The sequence below is a fragment of the Rhamphochromis sp. 'chilingali' genome (genome assembly GCF_963969265.1).
Source record: "Rhamphochromis sp. 'chilingali' genome assembly, chromosome: 4".
Lineage (NCBI taxonomy): Eukaryota > Metazoa > Chordata > Actinopteri > Cichliformes > Cichlidae > Rhamphochromis > Rhamphochromis sp. 'chilingali'.
Window position 1 is genome coordinate 20,000,365 of NC_137948.1, and position 13,709 is coordinate 20,014,073.

The 13,709-nt window shown below is 40.5% G+C and overlaps 1 protein-coding gene across 7 annotated transcripts; it reads left to right on the forward strand.

The window, feature by feature from the left end:
- The first annotated feature begins 4,775 nt into the window (after positions 1-4,775).
- LOC308395903 (uncharacterized protein) lies at positions 4,776-13,155 on the forward strand. Of its 7 annotated transcripts, none has more exons than XM_080880949.1 (6): positions 4,791-4,954; positions 5,627-5,699; positions 8,522-9,577; positions 9,660-9,815; positions 10,838-10,930; positions 11,938-13,155. In XM_080880949.1, exons 3-6 carry the CDS (start codon positions 8,813-8,815, stop codon positions 12,253-12,255), a joined length of 1,332 nt encoding a protein of 443 aa, XP_080737075.1. In that variant the 5' UTR covers positions 4,791-4,954; positions 5,627-5,699; positions 8,522-8,812; the 3' UTR covers positions 12,256-13,155. The 7 variants fall into 7 exon arrangements, 6 of the variants coding, with proteins under 6 accessions (XP_080737079.1, XP_080737078.1, XP_080737075.1 ...); XM_080880950.1 differs by lacking the exon at positions 4,791-4,954 and adding an exon at positions 4,966-5,090; XM_080880953.1 differs by lacking the exons at positions 10,838-10,930; positions 11,938-13,155 and adding an exon at positions 10,257-10,770 and having other exon boundaries at positions 4,776-4,954.
- Positions 13,156-13,709: the final 554 nt, after the last annotated feature.

Below are 13,709 nucleotides of genomic sequence, written 5' to 3' on the forward strand. Positions count from 1 at the left end.
ACAAGAGGCAATGCTTTCCAATAGAAAACCCAATTTGCGTTGCAATCTCTGCATAAAGGTTCTCTTTTGTGGGACTGGTTTCTGATCTAGTATTTTGTAGATCATCACAGTTCCCAACAATAGGGTTTTCATTTAACTCAGCAAGGACAGGCTTAGGTGTGGAGGAAACTGGGGCTGTCAGCAACCTTGATCTGCCTCTGCCATATGAATGCAGAGGGGTAAAACCAACTGCCCCCCTTCCCCTGCCAAAACTGGGAAAATCTGCCATGGCTCAGCAATGTGTCCCTCCCTTTTTTTTTCTTTTTTTTTTGTAACTCTCCAAAACAAAGAAAGCACAGAGCCCCGCCCCGATGTCTCTAAAGAACGCAGAAAATGGCGGGACTAAGAAAAGCCAGTCTCCCGCGACTTTTCCACCTTCCAGGAAGTAGACGGCCCCCGTTGCGGTCGCAGGATAGCAGGAGCTGGGGTCACGGCACCAGTGTAACCGGTTTCTGCTTCATCCCGCTGCAACAGTTCGGCCCAAACAGACTCCTCGACTCTGCGTTGTGTAGTGTTTTTAAAAAGACAAGGAGTCTCTGATCGATCGTTGCCACTTTATTTCCTGAATGGAAACAACGGTGTATTATCAGTGCACAGCTCGCCATACACCACTCCGCACAGCACACTCTCGTATGGCTACGGCAGACTGGCAGCGATTACTGCAGCCAGCCTCACCTAACCAGCCACACCAAAAGGGGGGGCGCTGTTTCCCCATTACACTGATATTTGTGGCAAGTGGAATAATACCACATAAACACTGTTACACGTACACAAGAATTTCATGCTCTGGCTCACCTTTGGTTGAAACCCATACTGGAATAATGGAAGATGTGTGAGTGTTGTCAACATTCTGTGTGACTCTGTTAGAAGTTGCTTCACTTGTTGTTGGTGTGACACTGTCGTCTTGTGAGACGTCTGAGTTCATTTGTCTTGTCCTGTCACTGTTCTTGCTTTGATTTCTCCTTGTTCTCTCTTCCTTAGTACGATTGTCATGAAGACATGTTGGATGCCTTTTATTACATGTGTCACAGGTTTCTCTGCTTTCACAATCCTTGGAGCAATGACCAGATTTCAGATAGCCAAAACATAACTTTTTGTCTTGAGCAAACTTTAGTTTCTAGAATGCTCTCACTTTTGAACCTTCTACACTTAAGTAGGCTGTGACCCGACCTTTCACAGTACACACAACTAGCACTAACAGTTCTTTCATTTGAGTTAATTGCTAGCACCTTTGCTACATTGCTTCTGTTCCCCTTCAATTTCACTTGGCTTGAGAGCAAAGAGAGATGTTATAGGATTACAGGCACTTCAAACCCCTTCATTTGCAACATGGCTGTCTTGCAGCAGCAAAGGAAGTCAGCAAATGCTTGAAGTTCCATACTGCCTTTAGAGCTTATCTTAGGCCATGTGCCAAGTTTGTATCTGAAGGCCTTGGCTACGAGGAAGGGATTCCCATACCTCTCTTTGAGAACTGCCCATGCTGCATAGTATGCAGCCTCTGTGCCAAGTGGGAAGTAGCCTTCTATTGCCTTACTTGCACGTCCACTTACATATTTTCTCAGGTAATAAGTCTTCTCTTCAACTGGTATATTTTTCCTGTCGATCAGAGTCTGAAAGGAAATTTTCCAATCATTATATCTGATAGGATTGCCACTGAATATTGTTGGCTCTGGTACCAGAAGACGACTTGCATTAAGAGACACTGCAAATGCTTTAACCAGATCTTCTGTGTTCACCTTTCGTTGCGGTGGCGAGGAACGCCGTTTGATATGCTGGTCATTTTTTCAGACTTGACTTCATTTTTCTTCTCAGATCTGTGGTGAAGTAGGTTGTATATTTCTTCATCTGAACATTCACTTTATTCATACACCTGTCGAGCCTTTGCTGCAATCAGCTTTTTTACAGTAACAAGTCGTTCTACTTCTAGAGCCTTTTGTCTTTGTGCTATTTCTGCTTCTTGTCTTTCAGTTTTCTTCATATGGATATCTTGTTCAAGCAGAACTTGCAGAGCAGCCTCATTTGCTGTAACTTCAGCAGCTGCATCTTGTCTTTTAGCTGAGAGCCTGCTGGAGTGTCTGGAGGAAACCCTTGAATGAGAAGAGAGGTTAGTGTGGTGTGACTTGACACTCATCCTGTCTGAGGCTAACTTAGGCATAGACTCAGTCTCCTTCCATTGTTCATCCCTACTTTCCACATCTGAGGCTACTGACTTAGGTAAAGACTCAGTATCCTTCCAATGTTCTTCATCTCTTTGAACCTCCACTCTACTTGGGCTTGGGCACTTTCTTACAGATTCAACAATTGTCTTTGTTATGGCTTCACACATATCCATCCTCCATCTTGTGTCATTATCTGGAAATTCAATACGTCTCAACTCAACCATTCACAACCTTAGAAGCACTCAGAACCTTGGAAACATGTTCTTGTAGCAGATCCTTTGAGCACTGACCATCTATAGCTCCTTTGGCATCCTTAATGACAACGTTGACACTGCAGGTCTTAATGCTCAATTCCGATTTTTTGATCAAATCCGATTTTTTGTCTGCTTGTTCACACCACAAATAAAATGTGACAGCAAACGCGCTCTAGTATGAACCCTCAAAGCGGCCCACATGCGCAAAAGAAGACATCACACACAATGCGCTCTGTTTAGACCCAGACCAAAACAGTACTGTTTGACTGATGGCCCTTACTATAAAGACTTATTTCTGACTTTACGTTTCCCAATTTCTTTAAGTTATAAAGTTATTTTTTTATTTACATATGGCCTAATAATGATCCTAATTGCTGTTTTAGAGAGGAGATTGTCATGAACCGAAGTTCCACGCACAAGCTGGACCCAGGAGCAGAACACACACACAGTGGTACGAGAGAACAAAAAATAAACTTTGTTATAACTGAGGGTGTCCCGGGAGGGTAGAAGGGAAAAAACGCACGGAACCAGAGAAACCGAGGGACCGGGAGGCGAGTCGCGCTGGAACGCCGAGAGCGGGACCGTGGGAGGCTGAAACAGAAAAAGGAAAAAGGATTATTGGGGTGCGGGGAAAACGGCAGCATACGAGGGGAGGTAGAGTACGCGTCTTACGATGATAGCGGGGCCGAGGGAACCGGAGGGAGGGGTGAGGGTCCGTGGGGAGAAGCTCCAGAAAGGTCGAGGCGGCTGGGGCTGATCGGGATCCAAATTCCAGACGGGCAGGTGGACAGGCTGGTGGCTCAAACACGCCGAGCTGTGATCTGAGTACACAGGGCAGAGTTAGTGTTAGTTCACACGGATCGGTTTCCATAAGGGCTTTCCCGCAGGTGTACGTTACCGCTGAAGGACGACTACGGACTGGCGTGGAGCAGCAGGCTGGGCAGGATTAAATAGTCCACCTGGTGATCGCCTGGGATGGGATGCAGGTGTGGAGTTAGCAGCCACGCCCACGGGAGTGGGCATCCCATCAGCACCTCGGACGCCGGGCCGCGGACCATGACAGGAGATTATACAGTACAAATAAAAGGTCCACGTTTCTCCAACGCTGTCTTCCCAACATTTTCACTGGATGGCCAAGAAGCATTCATAATGTCTTCTCGTGCACTTCTCCGGCGCTGATAATTGGCGTCTAACTTGTGTCAGTGACGTAAAAGACGGATTTAATGCGACATGACCGTTCAAACAGCAGTCGCTTTCTAAAACATCAGATATGTATCGGATTCAGTACCACATACAAAAGTGACCCAGATTGGATTTGAAAATATCGGATTTGTGCTGTTCACACTGTCATACCATGATAGGATATGGGTCGCATAGGTTCAAAAAAGTCAGATTTGATGCGCTTTTGCCTGCAGTGTGAATGTAGCCTATGTGCTTATCGTACAGTTCTTTGCCCTTTTCCGTCAACGTACGGACTCGTTGGCTCTGTCGTGCTCTTTGTGATAGTAGAAACATCATCAGCTGTGCCTTCAACTGCTTGTAGTTGCTCATCTGCAGAAAATTGTTCCACATCACCCTTTTCACTGATTTCTGGATTAGTCTCAAACTCTGCCATTGTTGGAGGGTTTTTTTTTTTTTAAATTTGTATACTTAGCCTTAATGTAAACGTTAATGCATGCAGCTTAAATTTGATTTGGTAGTTGAGGAGCAAATGAATATTAATCTCAGCTTACTGTTACAACTTTAAAGCACAGTAATTACTGTTACTTTTTAAACATCACTTAACATGTATACTTAAGTCACCTTAGCTATAAGTCACCATTACATATCTTGTCCAAGCCAGTAATACTGTTTCTTACAGCAACTGCTGAAACCCACCATATGCACAATGCACAGGTTACTCATCACACATTAATTTAACACCGTATGAATACCAGTCACTTAAACAGTAGAAATGTAAACAGTGAGAAAAAATGATTTCAGTCCTTTGCTCATTTATAACATAATGGACCCAAAATAAATAAATGTACAAAAAATATGTCATTCTGTAACAATTGATTTAAATAGACCTCTAATGCATTTGCCATATCTGGCTTTTTGACATGTATTACTGAACAATCCCAACAGTCAGGAAGGAGTTTTCTTCAGTATCCAAAACTTGCTACAAACAGTGTACACTCAAAAAAATGAACTCAGCCTATCTCTGCTTTTACTAAAGTAGATTTTGTTGTTTGTTCTTAATAAACTCGATTTTGCAAAAATCCTTAAAGTGTTTGTGCAAATTTAATGAAATGTTGTTACTTTTTGTTGTTACACAAAGTCATTGAACTGTGTCAACGTAACATTGTTGAGTAAATTCACAGGTTTGTCCCTCTGCACATACTGCTGCGTGCAGAGCCCGCCTAAATAAGGGCCAATGCGCATGCGCACCACCCTCTTTCTCAAGCTTGCTATTTCTTCGCCATGTGGACTGGTTCAGCCGCATTTTTGTCCAAAAATCAGGTAAGAAGTCATTTTTCTTGTAAAGCCCGTCTACATATATATGTTCACACGTCAGTTAATGTCGCAAGTGCTACTAAGAAAAGAGTACAGGCAGGGTTTTGCCCGGTAAAGGTTTGCTAACGTGGACTTGCTGCACGTGAGTTTCCAAATGATTTTGGAGGGGACTCCATTGCAATAGCAAAGCTCTGTTTTCAGCCCAAATGTAGTGTAGCGCTAGCGTCGGTATGCGTCGGTACGCGTCGGTACAGGCAGCGCATTCGGTCCGGCACGCACTTTCGCGCCAAGTTTATACTCGGACGCCTGACTGCGTTGCACTTTAGCCAACAACAGTGGAGAAGCGCTCCTCGCTAGCAGACAGGTTAGGGTGTATTTTCTGTCTAATATTTCAGCTTACGTTTTGATGTAGCTTGCAGAAAGCATTTAGTAAGCTGGTGTAAGATGAACTGCATTAATGTTGTACAATGTCCATGGGATTTCTCACTCGACTTTTAATGTCAGATTACACACACATTTACACAATATGCAGTGGTGATGATGTAGATCAATAAATTCATTGTTGTAGCATACAATATTAAAAATAAAACTGATTAATATGAAACATTAACAATGTGCAAATTATTTAGTTTTTTCAGGGACAGTGTAATGAAAATGTCTTTTGTGCTTCTCCCCCAGATACGTTGATGTGGCAGTGCAAATTGTGCAAAAAAGTGGTGTCATCACGAGCTCTGTTATTAAAACACTACAGGTTAGTTCATAGTAGACAGCAGTATCCATGTGCCTATTCTGATTGTGTCTGTGTTTTCAAAACATGGAATGCTCTGCATAGCCACTTAAGCAGATCACATACCCAAAGAACTCTAGACAAGTCTGTGAGTTTGGCAACATTTAACTGCCATTTGTGTTCCTGCTGCAACATAGCTTCGGAGCAGGAGTATTTTTCTCACATTAACAACCATCTAAAATGTAACGAGACTGTGCATTGCATGTTTGAGGGTTGTTCTTTCAAAACAAATATCTATGGTACATTCAAGTCTCATCGAAATAGGAAACACAATCCTTATACCTTAAAAGACTTCAAAATCGGTATTGCTAACACTATTGTAGGCCAAACATCAGCTGATGACAGTACAGACACTATTGTAGAAGAGGACATAAGTGCAAATATTGATCACGATACAACTACAAGTGAGACTGAAGATTTGGCAAATGTAATAGAACTTAATTTTGCATCTCTTTTACTTAAGTTGGAAAACTATTTTCATGTTCCCAGCATAGCAATTGACGAGTTGCTTTCAGAATTGCACTACCTGATAAGCTGTGCATCAGTGCCTTTGACAAATCAAGTAATTGTAGACATACTCAAGAATCATAACCTTTGTCTAGACCAGCCTGTTATTGAAGAACTGACAAAGGCAGTTTCTTTTAACCCTTTGTTAAAAGCCATAGAAAAGGACGGCACACTTGCCACTGCCTTCAAACGCAGACAGTATTACAGAAAACATTTTGAAGTAATTGATCCAATTGAATACATTCTCGACTCCCAAAGCAAGAGGACCTTTCAGTATATTCCTATTCTAAAATCATTACAGCAGATATTTAAACAAGAAAACATACTGAACAAATTTGTCACTAGCCACAATCAGAATCCTTTTGTAAATAAGTAAAAGTATACATCATATAAAGATGGTCTACATTTTCAAAATAATGAGTTTTTCTCAGGCGGTGAACTAAGAATCTCTATTTGTCTTTATGTTGATGATTTCGAAATTTGCAATCCATTGGGGACATCACGGAAAAAGCATAAACTTTGCTCAGTTTACTGGATTTTAGGTAACTTGCCACCAGGTAGTCATTCATCCCTCTCTTCTATTTATTTGGCTCTCTTGTGCAAAAGTGAGGACCTTAGGACCTTTGGCTATTCAAAAATATTTGAGCCACTTTTGCAAGACCTTGTCATTTTAGAGCAGCAGGGAGTGTTCATTGACAATTTAGGGGTCAACTTTAAAGGCACTGTCCAATATGTAGTGGCAGACAGCCTCGGAGCTCATGGATTGGCCGGTTTTGTGGAAAGTTTTTCTGGAGATTACTTTTGCAGGTTTTGTACTGCTACACGCTCAGAAATTGAATCAAAAGCTACAAATAGTGACTTTTCTCTGAGAACTGAGGAGCTCCATCGTGTACACATAGCAACTGCACGTGAGACAGGGGTAGCTTGTTGTGGTGTGAAAAGCTCGTGTGTCTTAGCAGACAGTCTGTCTTTCTTCAAGGTCACTACAGGATTCCCCCCTGATCTTGCACATGACCTTTTTGAAGGTATTGTGCCTTTTGAGATAGCTGAGTGCCTTCGAATACTAATAGGCAAGAAGTACATCACTTTTGAAAATCTAAATAGACTTGTTCAGTCATTTCCCTACAAAGGAGGGGATCAGACTAATCGCCCTCAGAAATTGCCTCACAATTTTCTTAGTAAAAAAACTGTTGGTGGCAATGCACATGAAAATTGGTGTTTACTAAGACTTCTGCCACTTATTATTGGACAACACATACCTGAAAACGAACCAGCTTGGGAACTTCTACTAGATTTGAAGGATATTGTTGAGCTTGTTGTGTGTCCTGTTCATAACAGTGACTCAGTTGCATACCTGGAGAGTAAGATTTTAGACCACCATCAAAGGTACAAAGAAGTATGCCCAGATAGAAGACCATTGCCAAAACATCACTTTCTGGCTCATTATCCCTCAATAATTCGCCATTTTGGTCCACTTGCCTTATTATGGACAATCAGATTCGAGGCAAAGCACACATTTTTTTAAAAAGTTGCTAGACACACAAACTGCTTCAAAAACATAACCCTGTCTTTGTCAACCAAACACCAGCTCATGATTGGCCATTACATGCATTCATCAGGCTGTAGCAAAGCCACTTTTGAGGTTTCACGAGTCTCGGCAGTCCCAGTAGAACTTCTCAAACGTGAAATTGCACATTGTCTTGCTGAAAAGTACCCTGACACAGCTGTAGTTAGCCTTGCCCAGAGTGTGTCTGTTGCAGGCATCTACTACAGGAAGGGCATGTTAATAGTACATGGATCACTGGGGGGTCTGCCAGAGTTTGCTGAAATCCTGCAGATGTGTATTTTGGCAGATTCGTTGGTGTTTATAGTAAAAAAACTGAGCTCATGGTACACTGAACACTATGGATCCTTCAAAATTGACCCATCTCCAAAGGAAATTTCTCTTGTTGCACATGAGGATCTGGTGGATTGTTATCCACTTTATGACTACCAAGTCGGAGCTTCTCGCATGGTTACATTAAAGAGATACATACACTGTTCAGGTAATTTTAATGTCCATGTTGCCGATTTAATTTTTGTGCTGTATAGCAGTACTTCTCAAAGTTTGGTTCTTAAAAATAGTTGGACCAGAACTTAAATCTACTCGGATATGTTTCAAGCCTTGTAAAAATACTAGAAAAAAAATTGTGCTGCAAAATTCTGAATACCACTAAAAAAATGTAACATGTACTGAAGTTTGGGAACCACCTGCTCATGTTCTTGCACTTATTTTTTAGAGTAACAGTTGGAGATTGGGACATCAGAAATGACAGCCCCAACAAAGCTTCTGATAATCCTGGGGGAGAACAACGCACTCAAGTTAACCCTTCCTTTGGGGATACCAAAGAATGTTAACGAGCTCAAAGCGGAGATTGAAAATCAGTGCGGAGTTTCTGAACAGTTCAGATTGCAGTACATGGACACAGATTTTAATCAGTTCCTTAACATGACATCCACATTTGATCTAAAAGACATGGACAAAATAAAAGTGATTAAAACAGGTGTTCCAGAAACATCCACTGGTAGTAATGAAAGCAGTGTGTCCTCATTTGGGTAGCCCCTGCTCTGGCCACAACCCTGATTATGACACAGATATACTGTCATCGCCAGAATCCAGGTCATCAAGCTCCTCGAGCTCAGCAAACTCCACGCTGCGATCAGAAGCCTGGCCACTGGACTTTCGCATACCTGAGTTTAGCTTCGATGTAGAGCTGCAATTGACAAAAGGCAACCAGGAATTCCAAGCCAATGGAACACTTTTAACCCTAAAACCAAAGCTCAAGTCTGACATTTTAGAGAGCTTGTCTTCAGAAATTATGAAGTACAAAGCTTACCCTTCAGACAGCAATCTTAGTGATGTTTGCCAAGCTTTGGTTGTAAAGCATCCATGCTTGAAAGAGAAGGGTTCAGAAACTGGATTTTCTGCATGGAAGATCAGTTTGAAGTATAAAATGTCAAACTATCGTGGAAAACTGAAGAACTTAGGGTGTAGTGAGTTGGTCATCAATTCTCTCAAAAGAAGAGGGAACAGTAATGTGCATCCCAACCAAGTCAAGAAACCCAGGAGAGCAGAGGTGAATTTCTGCCCTGATTATCCAGCTGGAGAAACCCGAGAGAGTCAGGAAGAAGAAAGGTTGGTGCTGCTTTCAGAGTTCAAGAAGAAGAACAACAATGAAACCATCAAAGCAAAAATGGCCCAAACCTTTCCTCACCGGAGGCAAGAAATTCTTCAGGACATGCCCTTCGTAGCTGACTTTAAAAGCCGATGGCCAGCTCTTTTTTCTCCACGTGAGGTAACTGAATCAGTTGATCTGCAAATGCACTCCACATGCAATATTTTAAACCCATCACGCTAAACATTTGTTTATTTTACAGATAAATGCTGAATTCCAGCGCATCACTACGATCCCGCTAACATCCACATTTATGGCACAGCTGGACAACAACACAACCAAACTGACCAAAGTCTTCAGAAACAAGGGAGGAACATCTGGACGCAAGATCACAGAAATCATGGCTGCAATTGATGAGGTTTGGAATTAATTTTTTTCAATGCTTCATTCCCTCTTTTAATACATATGATTTTGTTGTCTCCTTCTATTGTAAGGTAAAGTTTAATGTTGGTATTATGGGATTGTTTATTCTTTGTCCTTTTCATGATAGTGTTGTCACAGTAATAAAGTTTTAAGTTGATTTGGATACTTTATAAAAAAAATTGCCAGAATTAAAAGCTGTTTTTACAGGACAGTAGCGTTTCCAAAACGGGATTTGCCGCGGCTCCCTGGGGAGAATTTTGGCATTTACAGTAGAAAAGCTGAAGCTAGAATAAACTGCCATCAGGCACCTTTCAAACCAAGACGGGATAAAGGGAGGTCTCTGAGCTTAGTACTACAACTGTTTTTTCATTTGTCCTTGCAAAACCTCCTGTTCAAGTCCTCCAAACACACCCACGTCACCCTGCTTCTCTTCCAGCGTCACTGGCTGCTGGTCAACTTCAAGGTTCATTTCAAGATCCTGGTTCTGGTCCTTAGGGCCTTACATGGACAAGCACCATCATACAATGGAGATCTTCTCAGTCCCAACACCCCCAGCAGGTCCCTGAGGTCCAGTGATCAAAGCCTGGTAGTGCACAACAGTCTAAAGACCAAAAGTGACAGATCATTGCTGCTGTGGCCCCCAAACTCTGGAACTCTCCTCCTAAGCCTTAGATCAGTGGACTCAGTGGTTTACTTTAAAAAAAAAAATCCTCTGTTCAGGCTGGCTTTGGTGTGACCTCTTGTTCATCCTCTTCCTCACTGGATTCTTCATGCTGCTGTTTTTGGTCGGGTTTCTGTTTTTTTTGGGATCCTGTGGTTACCTTTTTTTGCTCGTCACATTTTTTCAAATGATAATGTTCCTTCTTTCCTTAATTTTTTTTATTTTAAATTTTGTTGTTATTCTGTAGTGTGTCATGGACTTTTTTTCTCAAAGCATTATATACATTTATTTTGCTGAAGTTAACTGAAAATGTCTTTAAAGTTTAGCTAAGTAAAATTTGCTTTTATGTTTTACAGAACGACACAGTTGCAATGAGAAGAGTGTGTACGCTGAAAGGACTTGCAGTCTACCTCAATGAAGATCCGAACAGCTTGATCAAAGAATATCAGGCAAGTAATCAAATAGAAACAATTTCCAGTAATAAAAATTTAACTGACGGTAATTTTTCCTCACACACATTCATTAGATTATAACAAAAAGTTAAAATTAGAACATTATTGGAGATATAAAAGCACAAGCTTATGCGGGAGTGACCCTTGCCATTACAGTTGGGGTGTAATGTGGGCTGAGTGTACTGTCTTTCTGCTTTGTTGTTCTGCCGTGTACTCAGATGATGGACCAACACCTCTCATCTCGCTCTGAGCTGTCTACTGTTTTGCAGCTTAAAGGGATATTCCACCCCAAAGTGAAAATTGGTCTATTACCATATTACCCAGAGTAAGATAAGTGAGAAAAAATAATTTTGTAACCAGTGCAATAATTCTCCTGATCCGGCAGCAGTCTATTTGCTTTTGCCTAGCATTTAAAAAATGGAGTGAATGGGAACTATAAGCATTTTGGTTGCAAATGACTCTTTAATGGTACGAATTATTCCTGGTGAGCTCAATAATCATGTCGACTTTAAATGAAAAGTAATAAGTAACTTGAAGGATTTGGAGGAGTAGATTTAGACTTGGGAATACATTATGGTTACCACATACAACACTGTAAGCCGCCGCTGCATGGTGCATGGATATTCGAATATGTGTTTATTTATGGAAACCAGAGGCTTTTTCAACCACTGTTGTTGTATCCAAGTGCTATGCCATGGCGGGTTACAGGGTGCTTTGGCGTAACCGTAATGTAGGCCCAAGTCTAAATCGCCTCCTCCTGCAAATCCGTCGTGTTACTTTTTACTTTTCATTTGCAGTCGACATGATTATTGAGCTCACCAGGAACAATGGGTATAAGATCAGAAATGTACTGTGCTGGTTACAAAATGCTTTTTTCTCACTTATCTAACTCTTGGCAATTTATGGTAATAGACAAATTTCCACTTTGGGTGGAATATCCCTTTAATTGATATGAAACCCTGCAACTTGTATTATTATGTTTATTTACTTATTAATTTTTTTAGGATGTGGACTTCCATGAGGCCGAAAGTGAAATGGAGAAGACGCTCATTGGCATCTACGTCATCAAAACAGAAGGAGAGCGTGACCTTGACCCGGCAGAAGACATTGGTATCATAATTGAGGGTGTCGCTGTGCTCAGAGATCTTCCTGATGTTGCCACTGCTGTTGTGTTGTTGTTCGGCCTGATCTACACTTTAAACATGAGCTACCCATCCAACCTCAGGTACACTTTTGAGTTTTTTCAGAAAGTACTGATGGGACTTGATGCTAAGAAGCTATCAAACAAAGTTCAAGTGCTCAGAAACAAACTCCTTGAATAAAGAGGAGGAAGCGGGAGGCCCTTATTGCTTAACTTAGTTTGAATGCTTTACGTTCAGGTATAGTTAAGTTGTTCATAAACACTTTTTTTCATTGTCAGTACTGTTTCTTGGGAACATTCACCAGTTTTAGAGAACAATAATGTTCATTTGCATTTTAGCAAAATACTGTTACTTAAAAAATTGGTGTTGCACTTCTTCTACTGCTACTTGACAACATACAGAAAATGACAGACATTTTAAAAAGTTCTAGCGGTTAGGCCGCTGTGATTTGATATTTCAAAGAATGTGACATTTGGCAGCTGTCTGCAACTTGGGATGTAACCATAACTTGAAAAACTGAGTAGCACGGTTTTACAGTACAGTTTTTGAACAAAACAGCCAATTTTCACTGTTTTAAATGAGTTTAGTTTGCTCTTTCATGCTTATCAGTGTTTGAAAATAATTCCTGAAACGTCCTGTAAAATGTAGGATTTTTTTTGATAATTTGGATGCTTTCTGGACCAGTTGAAAGACAAGTTGGTTAGCACTTCACTGATCTTTGAAGTAAAATATTGTTTTATGCACAAAGTATTTAGTTAAAGTTGTAACAAGTTGTCTGCATTGATTGCACTTTGTGTTAAGCTACGGCTCTACAGTCTTTTCGGTCTGTCAACAAGTATTTAATATGCACTGAATGTGCTTAGTAAAGACAGGACTTTGTTGGATCATTTTTTTTAATCATTTTAGTTTGACAACAAGTTGGTTAGCACTTTATACTGATCTACATTTTCTGCACAAAATATTCACTTGGAATTTGTAACAAGTTGCATTGATTGCACTTTGTGTTAAGCTGTTGTGCTTGGAAAAAAGTATTTTATATGCACTGAATGTGCTTATTAAAGGCAGGATTGTGTTTGATAATTTGGGTGCTGTCTTCATTTCTTCCTAAAAGATCTCCCTAAGATTTACTTAAAAATGTTATGTCAAGTGGTTCCACATAACTGGTTTAAGTAACTTTTAAGAAACTTTGCTATTTTGTATGGAAGTAACCAGTGTAAATGATTTATTTGTAATTGTATTGAATAGAAATTACTTAACAATTTTATATAATTCAAAAGTAACAAAGTTATGTAGCAGCTACATAACAGTTTTACAAAGATACTACCTAACCAGGTTATGTCCTTCTAAAGCAGAAAAGTTATGTACCAGCTAAGTAACAGTATTACAAAGATATTGCCTAAACAAGTTATGTAGGCTTAAAGCAACAAAGATAAGTATCAGCTAAGCATTGCAATTAAGTTACATTTAGCCAATACACTTACGTAAATCTAACTTAACAGTATTGAGTTCAAACTAAGTAACAACATTTCTTAAAAGTTACTTAAAGCAGTTGTGTGGAACCACTTGACATAACTTTTTTAAGTAAATCTAATGTTTTATTTTTTTGAGTGTAGGGTAACAGGTAATCAATACGG

Bases quoted from the DNA above. Each gene is read 5' to 3' on its own strand.
- LOC308395903 (XM_080880949.1), top strand. From the start codon at position 8,813: ATGAAAGCAGTGTGTCCTCATTTGGGTAGCCCCTGCTCTGGCCACAAC. The intron at 9,578-9,659 runs GTAACTGAATCA...TTTATTTTACAG, and splicing joins CTCTTTTTTCTCCACGTGAG to ATAAATGCTGAATTCCAGCG. The intron at 10,931-11,937 runs GCAAGTAATCAA...TAATTTTTTTAG, and splicing joins GCTTGATCAAAGAATATCAG to GATGTGGACTTCCATGAGGC.